General features: G+C 34.2%; 1 protein-coding gene and 1 long non-coding RNA gene across 2 annotated transcripts in view; both read right to left on the bottom strand.

The window, feature by feature from the left end:
- LOC127149065 (uncharacterized) overlaps positions 1-20428 on the bottom strand; it is a 71133-nt gene that overhangs the window by 37786 nt on the left and 12919 nt on the right. The gene's annotated exons all lie outside the window — the stretch shown is intronic.
- Positions 180-11371, bottom strand: LOC103499157 (uncharacterized membrane protein At1g16860-like). The gene is made up of 5 exons (XM_008462066.2): positions 11015-11371; positions 8838-9810; positions 8355-8510; positions 7131-7342; positions 180-667 (listed from the first exon to the last, which is right to left on the bottom strand). Exons 2-5 carry the CDS (start codon positions 9726-9728, stop codon positions 475-477), a joined length of 1452 nt encoding a protein of 483 aa, XP_008460288.1. The 5' UTR covers positions 9729-9810; positions 11015-11371; the 3' UTR covers positions 180-474.

Below are 20428 nucleotides of genomic sequence, written 5' to 3'. Positions count from 1 at the left end.
AAACTTGTGCATTTCTCAATATTCTCTCAGTCTCAATCATTCTTCAATATCCTAGCTTGTAGTTTCAAATTTTGTATACACAATAAAATGTGATATATTACCTGACACAGCAGTTTGCAAAGAGAAAAGTAGAAAATTCCATAGCAAGACTAGCAAAATAGAAGGGAAAAAGCCATATCTGACACCAAAAATACTTGCATTACTTCACATAATTCTACCAGTCAGCTCAAGATTTAATGTTTTTCTTCTTCATATCATACCAAAACAAACCCAACAATATAATTTCACTCTAAAAAGATATAAAAGGAATATGAATACAAACTATACATCAAGCCAAGAGAAGAGAAGTGGGGAGCAGAAAAAAAAATGCTTTATGTCTGTCTTCTTTGGTTGTTCAGTGGATGCACCATGACCATCATCAACATATCTTTCAAAAAACCGTAATACCTCAACAAGTTTCTTACGCACATATAACTACACAGGGATGACATCGACTTTTGATGAGTCCTCGCATCTGAGGACGATACCGTCAAGGCTAGCTGGAAAAATGAATTTGCCCCACTGGCATCCTGTAGTTAATGGTTCGGATGGGGGAACAATCATAAGTACGTTGTCATTTCTCTGAACAACTCCCATCACACTAACCGTGCTACCCTCCTTTATGTACCTGCATTTGAATATACAGCAACACACTCACTAAATAATCACTATCCTTAAATGTCATTTCACATTTAACAACAATACTTAAAACTATCAAACTGGAACTGAAATCTATTACATCATCCAATGGACATTATAATCTGTGTTAGGGAATTCAATGTACAGTGCATGTGAAACTAATCAGCAACGCTCAGCTCAATGATTTCCACATGGATAATAATTGTAACAATGTAAATTTGCTTACTTGTTAGTTACTATGTTCACGTTTGATAACTACTTTGTTATTTAGTTTCAGCCTTTCAAATTATGTTTGTTTCCATGTCATTCTTTTGGTAAAAAATTATCCACCTTCTTTAACAACACAATTGAATTATATTTCTAAAAACAAAAACAAGTTATAAAAACAGTTTTTTCCTTCAAAATTTTGAAGTTTTTTTAAAACATGTTCAAAATAGGTAGTAAAGCAAGAAAACTATAGCTAGAAGAAGTGATTGCAAGCTAGATTTTCAAAAACAGAAAACCAAATACATGGCTATCAGTTGTCAGATGGACCTAGATGTTCCAAATCAACGACAATTCATCTCAAGTTTAGAAAATACCTGTTAGAAATAGTGGGCTTGGATCATGTTGAAAGTCCAAGGATCGTTGAGATTTACTTTGCCCTAATTTTTTATTATTTTAATTAGGCTCGTTTTGCTTATAAATATAAGAAATATCAATATCGTGGTTTTTCTTCCTATACTAGACTTTTCACGTAAATTTGTGTTTGTTCTACATCTCTACTTTCTACATGGTATCAGAGTGGGATATCGAGGAAACCCTAGATAATCAAACACTTGATGGAACCCTAACAAAAGGGACCGCCGTCGACATCAGTGCAATTGTCGCTATTGCAGTTGATGCCCAAATCAGCGCCGCCATGGATGAGTGGTTCCGACGTCTTCAGAACCCACCAGCTAGCCTTCTTGCCAAGATGCAACCGTTCGCAAACCAAGAACCTTCAGCTGCACAGATCCCTCATGCGCCTACTAGGTTAGCTGCAAACCTTAGTGGCTGCCTCGAGGTTGGAAATCCAGCCCGCTTGACTTTTGAGGTAGGTGTGTCCTCAGTGCAGTCAAGGGCCCATGAGTAGGGTCCGTTTCTCGGTATTGCTCAACATCAACTGGACATGCTACGATAGTAGATTGCAGCGATTGAGGCAACGCTTGGGGATCCGTCCTACAACCGTTCGACCTCACCGGTGTATTATGAAAATTTGGTAACCTCACTCCTTGCTTTGTCCTTTTCTTATGTGTCTAATATAGTGGCACAATTTACAGGATATTTTCCAAGGAGGAAATTGAATGGTCAAAACTATTTTTTAGGTCCCAGTCTATTAAAATGATCCTTGAAGGGCACCACAAGTTTGGTTTCTTGACAGGGGAGATACCTCGTTCTACATCAAGAGACTCTCAGGAACAATACTGGAAAGGTAAGGATTCTCTTATTCGGTCCACATTGATCAACAGTATGGAACCATAGATTGGCAAGCCCTTACTCTATGCTGCAATCGCTGAAGACATTTGGGATACGGCTCAAAAATTGTGTTCCAAGCGTCAGAATTCCTCTCGTTTATACACTCGACAAAAACAAGTTCGCGAATGCAAATAGGGGATAATGGATGTGACATCCTTCTTTAACAGACTTTGCCTAATCTGGCAGGAAATTGACCTATGTAGAGAAATTGTCTGGAAATGAACCAGCGATTGCATACAATACTCCAGAATTGAGGAGGTTGACAAGATATATGTTTTACTTACAGGTCGCAACCGTAAGTTCGATATTGTTTGCATACATATACTGAGCCAAAGACCTATACTCTCCCTAATGGAGGTTGTTCAAAGGTTTTCCTTGAGGAAGATCGTACCAATGCTATGAGTAGTCTGTCAAACCCCGGTATTGATTTCGCTGCCTTCAGTGTGAGGTCCCCTAGTCATGACAGTGAGAAGCACAATGGAAAACCAATCCTTGTCTGTGAACACTGCAAGAAACAATGGCATACCAAGGAGCAGTGTTAGAAACTACACGGTTGTCCTCCAAGAGGTAAGAAATGCCCTTCCAACGACAAACAAAACACGGGACGCGTTTATATGAGTGAATTTGCTAGCCCTTCCCAGCTACGTGGGGATCCCAGTCCGACTACCCTAGGAGCTATGCCTAGTCAGGTATACCTCAGTCCTTCCGTCTTATTAGTGTCGATGGGAAGAATCCCTTGATTCTGGATTTGGCACCAATGATCATTTGACATGATCCTTAGAACATTTTGTGTCTTATATTCCATTTGTTGGTAATTAGAAGATACGAACAACAGATGTTTCCTTGGCTCCCATTGCCAAAAAGAGGCTGATTTTTCCTTTTGAAGGATCAGCTCTACACTAGCATGTGCCTCAAATTTCCTATAATCCACGGTATATAAGCAAGCTTACTCATGAATTAAACTACAAATTAATATTCTGACCAAATTCTGTTTTGTTTCAGGATTTGAGCTTGGGGAGTAAGAGACTCTACCTGCTTGATGATGATGCCTCCTCTTGTAGCATTTATAAAACTAGTATTTTATCTTCATATTTTACTGCTTTAGAAAAAGACTTTATGTTGTGGCATTTCCATTTAGGCTACCCCAACTTTCAATATGTAAAATGCCTATTTCTTCATTTTTTTCTAAAGTTGATATTTCTGCCCTGTCTTGTGATGTGTGTATTCGAGCTAAACAATATCAAGTCTCCTTTCTCTCACAACCATATAAGCCAACCCAACATTTCAATCTTGTACATAGTGATGTTTTCGGACTGTCCAAGGTCACTACTTCCTCTGGCAAACGGTGGTTTGTTACCTTCATTGATGAATATATCCACCTTACTTGGGTTTTCCTCATCTCCGACAGATCCGAAGTTACATCCACATTCTGAAACTTCTATCACATAGTAAAAATGCAATTCAATGCAAAGATTGCAATCCTACACAGATCAATGGTCGTGAGTTTCAAAACCACACCCTTAATAAGTTTTTGTCCTCTTAAGGGAATTGCACCAGAGTTCTTGTGCTTACACCCTACAACAAAATAAGATCGCTGAGAGAAAGAATCGTTACCTTTTGGAAGTTGTCCATTCACTTGTGTTGTCTACTTCCCTTCCTTCCTATCCATGTGGCGATGTTGTTCTCACTTCAGCTCATCTCATCAACCAAATGTTTTCCCATATCCTACACCTCCAAACCCCCTAAGTATGTCTCAAAGAATTCTATCCCTCCACCCATCTCATTTCTAATGTCCTCTTTCAAGTGTTCGAGTGCACAGGCTATGTTCATAGTCATGATCCTAACCAAACTAAATTCACGCCTCGGGCTCAAGCTTGCGTGTTTGATGGATACTCTATGCACCAACAAGGCTATAAATGCTTTCACTCATCCTCACATAAATACTTTGTCTCCTTGGATATGACCTTTTTGTAGGATTGTCCCTTCTTTCTCGTTAGCCTACTTTAGGGGAGAGTGTGAGTGAAGAGTCTAACTATGTTGTTCCCTTAGAGTCTACCTATTTTACTCTGGTTACCTTGCCTGACCAAAATTCTCACACTGTAATCCTACCTACAAACCAAGTACCCAGGAAAACCTACTATAGGTGGACTCTTAGAAAGAAAGTTAGATTTACTGTTGTTCAGCTAGTTGTTGTCCAGGATTCTGAACCTTTACGAGATCAAGGTATGACCAATTCCATTGACCACAGTCATATATTAATAACACAATGAGTGAGAATAACAGGTTCGAGACGAATTCCACTAACGCACAAACCGACAGTAAGGCGGGTAAGAATGATCGGTCTGCAAATAACGGGTCCAAAACAGTTGTCCCTAAAAATATGGTTGAGAAGGGCAATGTTGATGAGGTCATTATAGATAGAGAGGTTAGGGTTGATGAGAATGACAAAACCAACTAGGACCATTCAGGAAACATCAATAACTATGATCCTTCTCTAGATCTTCCTATTGCACTGAGGAAAGGTATCAGGTCCTGTACAAAGCACCCTATTTCTACCTATGTTTTGTATGAGAACCTCTCACCCCAGTTCGGAGCCTTCACTGCCAGCTTTTACTATACTACAATACACAAGAATCATACCTTGCCTTAGAATCCCCTGGGTGGAAGACTACTGTAATGGAAGAAATGAGGACCCTGGAAAAGAAGAAGACCTGAGATCTTTGCACACTCTCTAAGGGACACAAGACTGGTGTTTGCACTCAAGTACAGAGTAGATGGTACTCTTGACAAACATAAGGTCAGGTTAGTTGCAAAAGAATTACTCAGATTTATGGGGTTGACTATTCTGAGACATTTTCTCCTGTTGCAAAGTTAAATACTGTTAGAGTCTTGTTGTCGGTTGCTGTAAATAAAGACTAACCCTTATATCAGCTTGATGTTAAGAACACGTTCTTGAATGGATATTTTGAAGAGGAAGTGTATGTGAGTCCTCCTCTAGGATTTAAAGCTCAGTTTGATAATCAGGTTTGCAAGCTTCGAAAGTCTTTATAATGGTTGAAACAGTCATGAGAGCTTGGTTTGATAGGTTCACCACTTTCGTCAAGTCTCAAGGATACAATCAAGGGCACTTCGACCACACTTTGTTCACAAAAGTTTCCAAGACTAGGAAAATTGTAGTATTGATTGTCTATGTTGATGACATTGTGCTATCTAGGGATGACACCGTTGAGATCATCCAACTAAAAAAAAATGGGAGATGAGATTGAAATTAAAGACTTGGGGAATCCAAAGTATTTTCTTAGGATTGAGATTGCTAGGTTCAGAGAGGGCATCTCCGTATCTCAGAGAAAGTACATTCTTGATTTATTAGCTGAAATAGGTATGATGGGATATCGTCTTGCTGATACGCCCACTGAGCTCAATGCCAAACTTGGAAATTCTAGTGACAGGATTTGTGTTGATAAAGAGAAATATCAGGGCCTTGTGAGAAAGTTGATCTACTTGTCTCACACTAAGCCAGACATCTCCTATGTTGTGCGTATTGTCAATCAAATCATGCAGACTCCTTATGAAGACCACATGAAGGCAGTTAATAGAATTCTGAGGTATTTAAAAGCAACTACCGGTAAAGGGTTGAGGTTCAGGAAAACTGACAGAAGGTGTATTGAGGCCTATATTGACCTTGATTGGGCAAAGTCTATTGTTGATAGAAAATCCATATCGGGATACTGCTCATTTATGTGGGGCACTCTTGTTACTTTGAGAAGTAAGAAGCAAGGAGTTGTGGCTCGAATCAACGCTAAAGCCGAATACAGGGATATAAGTTTGGAAATCTGTGAGAAAATTCGCTCCAAATAGGTGTTGTCTGATCTTTGTCGGGACAATTAGGTGCCTGTGAAACTATTCTATGATAACAAGGCACTATTAGCATTGTCAATAACTCGATCCAACATGACAGAACCAAACATGTAGAGATTGACTGACATTTTATCACAAAGAGAGGACAGTGGCAGTAACATCCCTTAGATACCTTAGAGCAAACAGATTGTTGATATACTCACATAGGAGTTCCTAAAACAAAACTTTGATTCATGTGTTAGCAAGTTGGCCTTTTCGACATTTACGTCCCAACTTGAGGGGGAGAGTTAGAAATAGTGGGCTTGAGTCATGTTGAAAGCCCAAGTGTAGTTGTGATTTACTTTGCCCTAATTTTTTATTATTTTAACTAGGCTCGTGTTGTCTATAATATTTTCCCCTTTGTACCTTTATTATCATAAGAAAATAATAAGAAATATCAGTATCGTGGTTTTTCTCCCTGTACTAGGATTTCCACGTAAACTTGTGTTTGTTCTACATTTCTACTTTCAATAATATCATCCCTGTCTAAGACATGTACAATCCTCAAATAATATTTTGTGATTCAAAGAGGAATATAGAAACCAAAACTGAACAAACCTTAAAGTACAAGGACCAAATGGTAGTTTAACCGATTCATTTTAAATGTGTGGAATAAAAGGCTAAAGTAAATTGGTTGACAGGAGTATGAGACGAAATTCTGTGATTCCGAAAGGAAAGAGTAAAAGTGGGTGTTGAATTTTATTGCCAGTTATTAAAATTGTTGGACAGACCAGCTGACGTTGGGGAAACCCTTCTGGGTGAAGCAAAACTGAGTCAGCCAGTTGATGCTAATGCAATATATCTCAGTTGGAATAAAAACAAGAGATAGAGGAACAGCAAAACAAACTATTGTTGAAATATGGTGGTAGGATAAAAAACAGGGCATAACCATGAGTTTACTGAAGTCTGAGGCTATTGAAGGAGTCTACATGTAATTTTCCTCTTTGAAAATCAAATATTGGGCAAAACTAAATAAGTTGAATAAAATTCACAATATAGAAGTTTCTAATAACATGAGAGATGTTGAATTGTAAGAGAAGAAAAACAAAGTAGTTTACCCTTCTTTTAATCGCATTACACGATCATCGCTTGAAAGATTCCTCCTTCCTAGCCATCGAACAAACTCCGGCGATAAGTCTTTGTTTGATGGATTAACATCAACAACAAAAGAGTCGTCAACATATGGAGTCACTCTAGCACCATAGCCTGTCTTAACTAATGCTCTCAATCCGGACTGGAAATCAGAGATGTAAAAGTCGACCACATGTCTCTATGGAGAAAAACATGAGCACGGAATAAATTTATTGATATCGATCTTGAAGTTCAACAATAGAACAGATTTACAAAATCACGATATTGTCATTCATATAATTGTAGCATGTCTAAAATTAGCTCGCACATGTTCTGGGCGTTAATGTCCCCGAGCAATAGCTCCCAAAGAAAGATTTTTACCTTTCCAGGTTCTTTTTAAATCATTTACATATCAAGAAAACAGATCCAAAATAACATCTGAAACGTAGGGAAAAATACATTTCTCACACTAAGATTTAATAAAAGTGTTAAGAGTATGTCCTCCTAGCAAGGGAAGTCTGTACAGCCTTGCTCCAGAAAAGCAAGATCCAATCATCGCAGGAATTCCTTAACTTGCCAGACTCCCTTGGCCTAATCCTCCTCAGTTACAAGATCCAAAACATACTTGCTACATCTGCTGTACTTTTATTTGTCTAGATCAAAAGTAGATTCTCGTAAAAAGAAAAGGTAAAAGAGAACTTGTACTTGTCCTTTATTTTCTTATTCTAAGCAATTGGAGCCTCTTTTTGTTCTGATTTTATGACTCACCTCTGTATGGCCCTTACTTTTGTAACTTACTTCAGATGGATGAAAGTTGATTTTCCATCAAATAAACTAGTTTGAGAAAACCTTGTGTTACAACTTGCAGCTTTACCCTACGTAGATTTGACAATTCCAAAAGATTGGTTCTGCTTTCGATTGGAATATTTGAAAACCGCATTCATCAGCCAGGGATCATCAAGACCTAAAAGTCCAAATCATCTCAAGAGTCCCCCCACAACCAATAGTGTGATATTGTGACAACCATCAATATTAGAATCCATTGTAAGTAGTATTAAATATCCTCAATATATTTTAAGAAGTTGACCGGAAAGAAATATAGAACACTACAATTTTTACTTGATGAAAACAAAGGACTAGCATTATATGAAACCAAGGAATGCAGAAAAGTCAACAACCAAATGTATTCCATCACCTATTGGGCATATTACCTCTGATGATCTCAGTCCCCATGTAAATCGACGATGTCCAGGATTAGCTGGTTTTGAACCCCACCCTCGATACTCATATAGACTAGTAGATGTATAGACGCATCTAGGAACCTTACGGAAGGATGATTCAAGGGGCACATTGCCACATGTAACAACCTGCAGAGTTTGAGAAATACTGTGACATCATAAGGAATTCCCTTTTGCAAAATGCAACAAAATAATGATAAAATAATATAAGAAAAAAGGGGGAAAAAATAAAAAAATAAAAAAAGAGATTAACCTTGGAAGTTCAGGTAATATTTACAGTAGATAGTCACCCAAAATTTCATACTTATTGATGGTTAAACAAATTAAAAGCAAAAAAAAAAAAAATACTTGAATGCATTTCGTTTAATTCAATGTCTTAGAAATTATCTGTTGCTATCAAGAATAGTAACTAGCTATTATCACCACTACCAAAGGACATTTTGTTAGGCTACATACCCCAGAGACTTTGACATATTGCCCATTTTTTGCAGTTCGGAGTTCAGCATCAGGATACTGAGCAATGAAACCAATAAGAGCTCTCTTTCCATAACAGCTGTTCCAAGTAAATATTGCAGCAACTACTCCAAAGAGTAGAACAATAACAATGAGAAGAACAGGATTGTGGACTGCAGCAAGAATAAAACTACCAGCAATGAGCCCCATGACAAATATGAGAATAACAGACCACAATATTAATTTCGGAAAGCTTTTTCCAAAAGAATATTCATCATCTGGGCTAAGTGTAGTAACTGCAGGATTTTGTGCTATTGATGGGCCATTTATTTTCATTGAACCCATTGATTCCAATGGACCAGACGTTTTTTTAGGTGCCCCAGATGAGTTCAGCGGACCAGAAGAAATGGGACCCGATGTGATGAGTCCAGTAGCAGGAAGAACTGGAGGAATAGGTCCAGAATTTTGGCGTGTAACTCCACCAGATTGAGGGCCGGATACTTTCTTTACAGGCTCTCCATGTTTGTTTAGTGGCCCAGAAGTCGACTTCTTGAATGAGGTTGAACTAGTCATCATGCCAGAAGAAATAGGACCAGAGGTGGTATAACTCGCTCGGGGAGCTGCATTTGGCATGATCGGTCCTGAATGAGTTGCAGCCCCTCCAAAGGATCCAGTCCTTGTAGGAGCAACATTGAGAGGCCCAGACTTCCTGGACTTAGAACCCTCCATAGGAATATCAAACATCTTTCCCAATTCTCCAGACTTCTTAATATCCCCACCAGTGTAGGGCATTGCCACTGAACTCATTGTTGGAGCCTTTTCCTTCTGCTGCTCTGGCCTCCCCGAGACAAAGAGGCCATTGCTAAGTTGATGAGATGGGAATCTGGAACCCATCAATTAGTTTCAAAGAAACTCACGTGGACCAAAGCAAATTGTGAAGGCAACTATTGTAAGGTCAATGTAGAAGTCCGTTGTCCTACAGGAATAAAACAATATCATAAGAAAGAGAGAGAAGACTAGAAGAACCATTTCAATTTACCAAAAGCAAAGCACAGGGCCATAAATGCAGTAAGCAAAAGGATTTTCAACATCCGGGAGAAGTTCATTTCGTCACAAAAATATGAAACCTTACCAGAATAATGACGTATAAACTGTTTACCTACATTTTTTTTTCAAAAATAAAGTAAAATAGAAACAGATGTGCTATACTTCCTACATAAAATTGAAAGTATATAACCGATGGTGAAACCCTCCAAAATTCTATTTCGGCAGTGATAACAACAAAAAGAATGAGTTTTTGTAAACATTTTTCTCTAACAAAGAAAAGAACAAAAAGAATGAATTTTCCACATTACAAAAAGAAACACCGTGGATAACAATCGTTTTACCCACTTCTTCAGAAATAATGCGTCGATGCAATAGTCTCTGGCAACAAATTGCTCCAATCCAAGACAAGAATGGTATGTACATCAAGAATTGGGGAAAAATTTTATTAAAACAATACAAGGTAGCTAGTGACTACAACTAAGAAAGAATTAAGAAACAGAGAAAGACTGAATTGCCAGGAGATCTCCTTTCACTTGTTTGGACTTTTTACACCAGAAAAGAAAAGATTTGTAGCAGGATTTGAGTAGTTGAAAAGTCCAAGGAAAAAAGAAAACTCAGCTTCAGATACATTCTCCTGGATCGAGTGAGGCAAAATTCCATCCCTCATAAGGGTTATTCGCAGTGAAGGCAGATTTCTAAAATTACATCTTTTCCTAATAATGACAACTCTCCAACGACTTCGAATCTAGAAGTGTAAGGAGGTAGCAGATCCATAGCTCAAAGAGAAAATCCAAAACAAGAATAAAACAAAAGACAGACCCCATTTGTCAAACTGAAGAAATCCAGAGAGTTCAAATCAAAGAAACTAAGTAAAACCAGGGTATCCCACTGTACATGAATGCGAAAATGGGGGATTCCAGAGCAGATGGCAATTGAACAAAAAATTCAAAAGTAACCCATTCCAGAATAAACCCATCTACAATCATAACTCAACTAAAATCGATCAAAATCGACAAGCCAGATCAGAAAATCATCAGGTAGTGGTATGAAAATGGGGGAAGATCTAAAAGGAGAAGAAGAAATAGGAATGTGGATAAGGGATGGATGATTTGATTAAGAGTAGAAAGTTTTACCTGTAAAGCAAAGTGAGTGAGTGTGTGAATCAAAGGTCACGGTGGAATGGAAGTAATGGCGCTACTGATTCAGCTGGGAAGAGGAGACTGAGATCCCAATTCCATAGCAGAGGGTCATCTCTCTCTCTCTCTCTCTCTCTCTCTCTCTCTCTCTGCGTGAGTTTGAGTTTTGAGTGTGTATAAAAAAGAATTTCTCTCTCTTCAAAGAGCCGCAACAACTGGTAGGTTGTCTGGCCCGGCAAAAACCACCAAACGGAGTATAAAGGTCAAGGAAAAGAACAATCTCATTTAACTATTCACCTCGGAGGAGACATCCCACCTCTCTCTTTCTCTCTCTTCTCAATTTTCCCCTCATTTTTATTTTGTCCCTTCTTAATTATGTGATAAAAATTTTGGTTTCTTGGTACTCATTTCATTTCACTGATTATTATAATTTATAAGTTTATAGTTATAATAGTTTGTGTTTAAAAACTATCGTATTATTTATATGGTCCAGATTATCTAAATGATAATAAATTATTTTAGTATATATTATAATAATTTATGTTTGAAAAGTATATTATTTTGATTTTGAAAAAAATAGTAAATTTCATTGACAAAAGTAGTTAAAGCAAGAAGAGATGTTTAATACTTCAATATTGTAGTTTACGATAGGTTATAATAGTTGAAACCCAAAAAATAGAGTTGAAATATAATAGTCAACTAGGTTAAAATCTAAAATAAATAGTTGTGTTCATTCAAACTATAAAATCATTTAAACAAATTGTTATCAATTTGAATATATAGTTAAGTTGACAAGGAAGACTATCAATTATCATCATAAAAATAATTGATAGCAATTTTTCAACTAAATATGGATGATTCGATTTTCATTTGGATATTTATTAATTTTAAATAAATTTTATCAATTTTAAGTAATTAAAATTAATTTTCTCCCCAAAACCTATTAAAATAGCAACAAACGAAATTTATCAAAAAAAATTCTAAATAAGTACGGAAAAAATAGACCGAGCAAAGAAAATGAAAATTTTATTCATACTTTTGGAAACCTTCTACTAATTATGTTTCTAATATTAATGATTTCTAAAATTAAATTAGTTCTAAACTAAGTCTATTATAAAAGTTTAGAATTGAAGGTAGGATTATTTCCGTATACAACCAAATGAACCAAAATATGTATGAATGCTATAAATTATCATTGATAGATGTAAAGGGACACTGGTAGATTATTATTATTTATCGTTGATAGATGTTGATAGACACTTATAAAAATCAATCAATGAGTATATTATTTATTACCAATACACTATTAAATTTTGCTATATTTATAGATATTTTCAACAGTTTGGATCACTTAAAATAATTTTCATATATAATATAATTATTAATGTAAAATTTTAAAAAATTGTTTTCAATGACAAGAATGTTGAAAATATTTAAAAATATAGCAAAAAAAAATTAAATAATTTATACTCGTAAATATTTTAGATGTTTTTTATAAATAAAAAAAAGTGTAATTTTATTTTAATCCCAAGAGTGGTTCCAAAGAAAGCCTTTCCCTTTTCCATATTTGTCTTCATTTTCACCCAAAGGTGGGATTTTCTTGGTGGAGAAGTTGAAGAATTACCAAACCGCTATGAAATGACAATAATTATAATTATAGCAACAAATTTAAACCTAATTCATGAAATGGTATTATTATAAGTTATTTATAAAATTAAAATATTTATTATAAAAAGGAAGAGAAAAATGAAGGAGAATGGAAGGGCAAGAAGGAGTGTCAAAATCATCACATGTAGACAAAGACAAACAGTAATGAACTTTACACGGTATCTATAGCTGTAAGGAATGGGGTGTTATAATATGTGTAACAGCCAGGTAAGATAATCAACACTCTTAAACCACACAAACCCTCTACTCTATATTTATCATTTTATTAAAGTGCAAACTAAGTAATTAAAGAAAAACATTATTAATAAACCCAAAGCTTTAGCGTTTAAGAAGGTTGCTTCCTCCCCTTTCTTCAATGCCACTTTGGACATTATTGCTCAATCTTCCAACCCACTCATCCCAATCCCACATCCACTCCTCTACTCTATAAATCCATTTTTCTTAATCAGGAGAAAGAAAAAAAAAAAAAAAACAATGATTTTCATTCCTCATCTGTACTTTCAGAAATTATCTACTAACATATATCAATTTTAAATTAGGATGGATAAGTATCTATTAACTATAATTTGTAAATATTTTTTGCTCATTTTGCAACATTTTGAAAATGGTCATATTCCTTCATAATCTTGTTGGTGGAAAAGAATATGTAACTGATCAATTATATTTTTAAAATAATTTATGAGTTAATTAATTTAGACTTCCTATGTTTAATTGCTCTTTTAATCACAGAATTTATTATAATTTTAAAGAATATGTTTCGAAGAAAATGGCTAATAACCGTGCTTATTGAGTTTTGGTTTTTCTCTCCTATTATTTCTTCTTTCACTTATTTTAAAAAAATATATGTAATCAATTTTCTTCTAAGTGGGATTTAGATGTTAGAGGTAGAATATAATGTTGCATGTTAAATGAATGATTTAGTTTATAAATTGTTGAACCTAAAACTTTTTTTCGCAGATAGTTTAATTCAATATTGATTTAGTTTAGCATTGAGATTAGATGAATATATCTATATATATATATATATATATATATATTATTTCATTTAGGAAACTGCAACAAGAGGGTTAAACGTCATATTATTATTGGGTTATTATTATGGTGCCCCTTGATCTCCCCTAAATTGTGCACTTGGTCATTAATATAAAATTCATGGTTGGGTTATCACTATTGATCGAACACACGAACCAGTTTTGAACAAAAAAAAATGTGGTCGACTCCAACAAAAGGTTCATCATATATAAAAGGGAGAATTATTCATCATCCATCCATTTTAGCGTGGAGACCTCAACTACTCTTCTTTAGTTTGATCCTTCTCCACCATCTCCCTTGCTAACCACCGGGGTGCCAAGTCTGAATCAACCATTTTTTGCTATAACAATCTCTCAATTCTGTACTCAACTATGCTCTCCATGGCGGAATGATAGGGAGAAGGAAAAAGTAGAGACAAAGAAATGTTGTGTCCGCGAAGGACCAAGTGACACCAAATTAATGGTAGGCAAAGGAGAAAAACAGCATGGATATAATTGAGTGGTTTTTCTTTACTCCCCGACCCGACCAATCAAAAAAATTATGATGTAATTTTTTTTCCGTAAACAAAAATTTTCTTATTTATAGTACTTCATGTCTAATGTATCTGCTACATGACCATTTACCTATGAACTAACAACACCATACAATAACCCATGCTAATCAAATCCAAATAACTTCCATCTAAATTAATAAAACGTTACATATTAAACTGAGTTGTTGTCCTAGTGGTAAAAAAAAGGTAATTATATTAGCTAGATAGCAACTTTTAGAATAATTATTAAGTATGTAGCAATATTTTTAAAAAATTGCAAATATAGCAAAGTCTATTAGTGATAAACATCTATCGTGGATATATTCTTATGGCTTATCAGTGATAGATCAACATTTACTACATGGTCTATCAGTGATAGATTCTTATCATCGATAGATTTTGATAGATTTTACCATATTTGCAATTTTTAAAAAATGTTGTTATATACTTCATTATTTTGAATATAATTGCTACATTTGTAACTATCCCTAAAAAAGACATAGTCTCAGTTCATATCATTCATCAAATACCAATACTCAATATCATATTAGTTTATGGTCATTCATTTACGACTATCGTTATTGATTTTAGGCACAACCAAAACTATTTGAATGGTAATTGTGTGATGGTAAAAATCTTGAAATTCTCGAACATTCACACAAAAGAAAAGTAACGTATCTCACTTAATTATTAATGGTAATTGGGTTCATCACTCCCTCTTCCACAATCAAATTATTACAAGCTTGAATTATGGGCTTCATCATTCATCATGATTACAAAATGTTAGCAAACTAGTTGCGACAAACATAATTAATTGGGACTCACTTTTGATATTACCATTGATTGTTTACATTTACATATATATGAGTAATTAAACTTAAACTTAGTTCTAAATCATTTTTCGAAACTTAAAAAAATGTGTAATACAAATCTCTAAACTTTGGATTTTTTTCGTAAAAGTTGATAAACTTTAAAACTGTATGGTACCTAAGTTAATTTAATCTATTTTTTTAATGCTAACTAATGTACTTGATACCAAATTGAATCTTATATGGTCGTACACAAATTGAGTCTTATATATCCAAGAGAACCTAGGCTTCCAATTTAGTATACAATAGGTTCATAAATATGTATTAAAAAATGTTTAAGGTGAACTACTTCTTATATCAAAAAGAAAAAGAAGAACTCATTGGTATACAATAATAGGTTCTATAAAGTTTTGTACTATGTAGTAGATCCATAAGTTGTTATTGCCTACCATTTTTTTCAAAAGAAAAAGATATTTTCGTCTTTCTCAACATGAATGCTCCAAATCGAGTCGATGGCGAATACTCTATTTTCATTTTCTATCACATCACCAATGTATGTGTACTATACCCTATTGCAATTGCCATTTATGCTTTAAACAATGCTTTGGATTTCTCTTGGATCCCTGCTTATTGTGTTATATTTTATTTCTTTTCTCAAAGGTTGTTTATGTCTTCTAAATCACGAAACATTGCAAATTAACACACTTAAAAGCTAAATGGAAATCCAACAAATTTCAAGATCCAAAAATCTACGAGGTTGGTAAAATTTGATAGGGGATTGACTGTTAAGATTCTACTAATCACATTTCATTCTTATTTTTAAAAACTATACTTCTTTTCTCACCGTTTTTTATTGGTTACTTTCCTATTTTCTAAGTAGACATTTAATTTCTTTGCTAGTTTCAAAAACAAAAATAAGCTTTAGAAAACCAAATTTTTTAGTTTTCAAATGTTGTCATGAATTTAAAAACACTCCTAATAAAATGCAACAACAATACATGATGCAAATTAAATATGCTATATTTGTTAAATGATGATTTATATAGCAAAAAATTTACACTCCAAATTTTAAATGCTCACTCCCAAATTAATTATATACTTATTTTATGTGATTTAGGATGCTTCTACACATGTTTTAGGAGTTTTTAGCTATTGTCTTTTTATCTTAAACATTTCACAACTTACAAACTTGCCAAATCCTATATCAATTATATATTTGTTTTATGTGATTTCGGGTGCTTCCATACATGTTTAGGGAGCTTTTCATAGGTTTTAGATTGCATATGGCAATTTGAAATGTCTAATTTCAAATTGATTTTTCCAAGAATTAAAAAGTTTGTATTTTAAGGGTGACACATGTTTGGATTTTAATGCCTTACGATAGTGTATGGGATGAGAGACAAAGAAAATTTTAGAAGGCATTCTATGAAATTAAATTGGAATAGAGCATTCAGAGTTTTGAAGTTACGAGATGTGAGTGAGATATTTACGAGAGAAAAACAATAATAGCTAAAACTTCCTAAGACATATGTAAAAAGACCCTATAATACCTTTAAATCACTTAAAAGAAGTATGAAATTGAATTGGATTGAACATTCGTAGTTTCAAAGTTGCAAGAGGTTTGCGAGATAAAAAAAATAGCTAAAACTCCCTAAGGGGTTATAATAGTTTGTGGTTATAATAGTATATGAGTTATTTCAGTCTGTGTTTCGGGTGTAAAGATTATAGTTTGGGTTATTAATTATTATTTGTGTTTAGGTTGCAGACTATTATAAACTGTGTTATTATAATATAAGTTTGGAGTGGAGACTATTGTAATATAGATTTTTCACTACTCTTTTTTGGCATACATATACTGTCACATCTCATCCCGGAGCGGCTCCTCACTCGACCTAAAATGTTTGTGAAGCCAACCAACATCATTCTTCTTTTAATGACACATGTCGACTTTGTTTAACTTGTAGCTCTTATCTAGATCCTTTAAGACTTTAAACATAAAATGCGGAAGAAAGTGTCTATACTTGAAAACAATAATTTAAATAATTTACAAAACATCTTCAGGTTTACCCAACTTTGGGACAACTTACCCAACAGTCTTATATGGACAAAAAGAAGTTCAAAGTCCCAACCAGACAACACTATTTTCAAAATTCAAATCAAAACTCTTATACTAGTATATTACAGACAAGGACAGCTAAGTATTCTATTAGAAGAATTACAAATTATCATGCATGCATGGAATAAGCCACGCAAAAATCTAGTCAAACTCTAGTAAGTAGGCAGAGCTTTAACAGGTGTCAAAACCATGATCTCTACTTGTAAGGGAATTAAACATTAAAAGGATGAGCTATAAAGTCCCTTGAGTGATAGCTTTTAAAACAAAACATATTTACTAAAACAAATATGCAACACATATAATACAATCTTATAAAGTACTTTTCTAGGTAAATATTTCTAGCAAAGCAAACCATGGCTTAGAATAAACTAGTTTGACTTACTACGTTGTGGTAGGGCATGTCCGATACCCCAACATCTTCCTCTCTTACCTTAACTCTATGATCTATGATGTAGTAGGGCACACCTAATACTTCCATTGTCTTTCTTTCCAACTTTACTCTACGATGTGGTACAACACGTCTAGTACTCCCATCATCTTCCTTTCTAACTTTACTCTATGATGTAGTAGAACATGTCTAGTACTCCCATCGTCTTCCTTTCTAACTTTACTCTATGATGTAGTAATGCACGTCCAGTACTCCCATCTCTTCCTTTTTAACTCTACGCTACGATGTAGTAGGACATACTCAATACTCTCATCGTCTTTCTTTCCAACTTTACTTTACGATGTATCAAAGGAAGTCTAGTACTCTCATTATCTTCCTTTCTAACTTTACTCTATGATGTAGTAGCGCACGCTCAGTACTCTCATCGTCTTCCTTTCTAACTTTACTCTACGATGTAGTAGGACATATCCAGTACTCCCATCGTCTTTTTTATAGTGGAGCACACCCGACACTCACGACCAAATCGTTGTCATGGATTACACTTAACATCGATAACGGGATAATCTTCTTTGTGCACATAACATCTTTATAATCTCAATCTCAATCTTAGTCATGTATCTAGTATCGCTCTTAGAAATATCAGAACATTTAATCATGTTTTGTTCTTAAGATTTGCTAGCTTAAGTCTCAACTTAGCTTAATTAGTACTTAGCTACTAGAGCTTTTTAACTTGAGGCCACTCTTGCATCATGCTTTGCCTAAACTTATCCATGACTTAGATATATTTTCATAAACTTAGGATTCAAATAATTAGCTCAAAAATCTCATGTTTAGATAGACATGTTCAACTTAAATGCTTTTAAAGTTAGATCATGCATACTTATTTATCAATCTCATAAAACTCTTCCTAAACTTGAAAGTCGTGCTTGGTAATATATTTATAACTCAAGTATAAATCAAATACGTTTAACTCAAACTATGCTATAAATATTGAAGGGATGAGAGCTCTATGTAGCAGAAAAACTAACAGAGACCATAAACTCAATTTAATTGAGATTTTAAAAATACCAAATACATTGACAAAAATAATTAAGAAGCTAATTTCTAGGTTTTAAGGTTAAACATGCTTTCAAAATTAAAATAAAACATTAGAGATTACAAAGAAAATAGAACAGGAAACTTACGTTGTTAAGGACTCTGAATCTACTAAAATCATATTCAATTAATATTTCATTTAAATCATATTTAAATGAATATCTCTCGTATAATATATAGTTTTAATTTATTTAATTAATTAAATTAAATTAAACTAAACTATTAATAAATTCTTCAATTAATTAATTTCTAAATTAAATATCTTATATTTAATTTAATCCAAATTTGAATCATATTCAAATATAAATTTCTCTCATAACCTATAGTTTTAATGTGTATTATATATACACATTAAATTTTAACCTATAGTTTTAATATGAATCTAATTCATATTAAATTAATATTTGAACTCATTCAAATATTTTATTCTCTCGTAAATTAATTTTGAACCATATCCAAAATTAAATTTGTATAATAAAGTTTAATTAAAATATAAACTTTATATTGTAGCATATCACCATACATTATATTAATTCTCAAAGTAGATTTGAACATTTCAAACTACAACGAATATAGATAAATCTCATCATCCTTTATGAGCTAAGAAGGGACCTAATAGACCTATAGATTAGAAGCTACAACAATATGAGATTAATTGGCTAAACTCGTTAACCACATCAATCAATATTCGTCAACAGTGTGTATACTCCATTAAAAACTCACAACTAAACTCTTCTCATTGTAGATATATTTATGTGTCTACGGATATAGACTAATAACAGTAAGTTAGTCGTTCACAAGTGTTCGTAACACCAGCTGGATCAAATTACCATTTTACCATTAAGTTACTTCTAGTCCTTAAATACCAATGCTTCTCTAATGAACAATCTGTTTATGGTCCAAGCATTAAACAGAAACTTCTCTCCTGCCATAGAGAAGGTAGGGCCCTTTTCTTATGTCATGGAGACACCATTTAAGGGAACACTTATTTACTTACTCTAAAGTTGGGAATGAGTGAATTCCATTTTGTGTGATTATGTTTCCAGCTCCCTACTCAGTCTTGTTCCCGAAATGATAAGCATATTGAATCGGCAATTTGGCCACTCTCACCCATACAAATCAAAGGATAATCTCTCATGAATAGGAGTTCATAATACACTCAAGAATAAGACTAAGTTACCTAGGTCATCCTAATGAAATAGAAATCCAACTAGTTAACGAAGTTACATCTAGTGGTTACTATTTCGTGGTTTGGTCTTATGGAAACTCATTGCATAGGATATCCTTACTCGCATGTCACCTACACGAACGCATTGGATCATTGCGTTTGTATCAAATACAAAGTGAGCCATATCCATAGTGTTACAAGGATAATGTACTAAGCTTTATCCTTATACTATAGACCCTTTAAGCTAATCTTGAACATCGATCCCTGTATGTCTCTACATACTGTTCGAGACTCATCAAACAATTTAGGGTGTTAGTTTATTAGATTTAGGTTATTAAGACAAGGCTAATAATATAATCAATAACACTTATTCACTACAAAAAAACAGAGGATTCCCGATGCCAACAAAGACGTAGGCATATAGAACGTCGGGAATAATTGTATTCCCGATGCTATGAACACTGCATCTGGAGAGGCATCGAAAATACACTTTTTCCCGACGCATCAAATACGCATTGACCACGTAGCATTGAGAAAAGGCTAAATTAATTTAAAAAAATACATTATTCCCGTCGCCGTGCACAGTGCGTCGGAAACAACGTC

Source organism: Cucumis melo, chromosome 4, assembly GCF_025177605.1.
Source record: "Cucumis melo cultivar AY chromosome 4, USDA_Cmelo_AY_1.0, whole genome shotgun sequence".
Taxonomy (NCBI): domain Eukaryota; kingdom Viridiplantae; phylum Streptophyta; class Magnoliopsida; order Cucurbitales; family Cucurbitaceae; genus Cucumis; species Cucumis melo.
Note: the sequence above shows the minus strand (reverse complement) of the source record. Positions and strands in the feature narration are given on the sequence as shown.

Coding starts and splice junctions, on each gene's coding strand:
- LOC103499157 (XM_008462066.2), bottom strand. CDS start 9,728: ATGGGTTCCAGATTCCCATCTCATCAACTTAGCAATGGCCTCTTTGTC. Junction 8,511..8,837: donor AATATGTCAAAGTCTCTGGG/GTATGTAGCCTA, acceptor CAAACTCTGCAG/GTTGTTACATGTGGCAATGT. Junction 668..7,130: donor GTAATGCGATTAAAAGAAGG/GTAAACTACTTT, acceptor ATTCAAATGCAG/GTACATAAAGGAGGGTAGCA.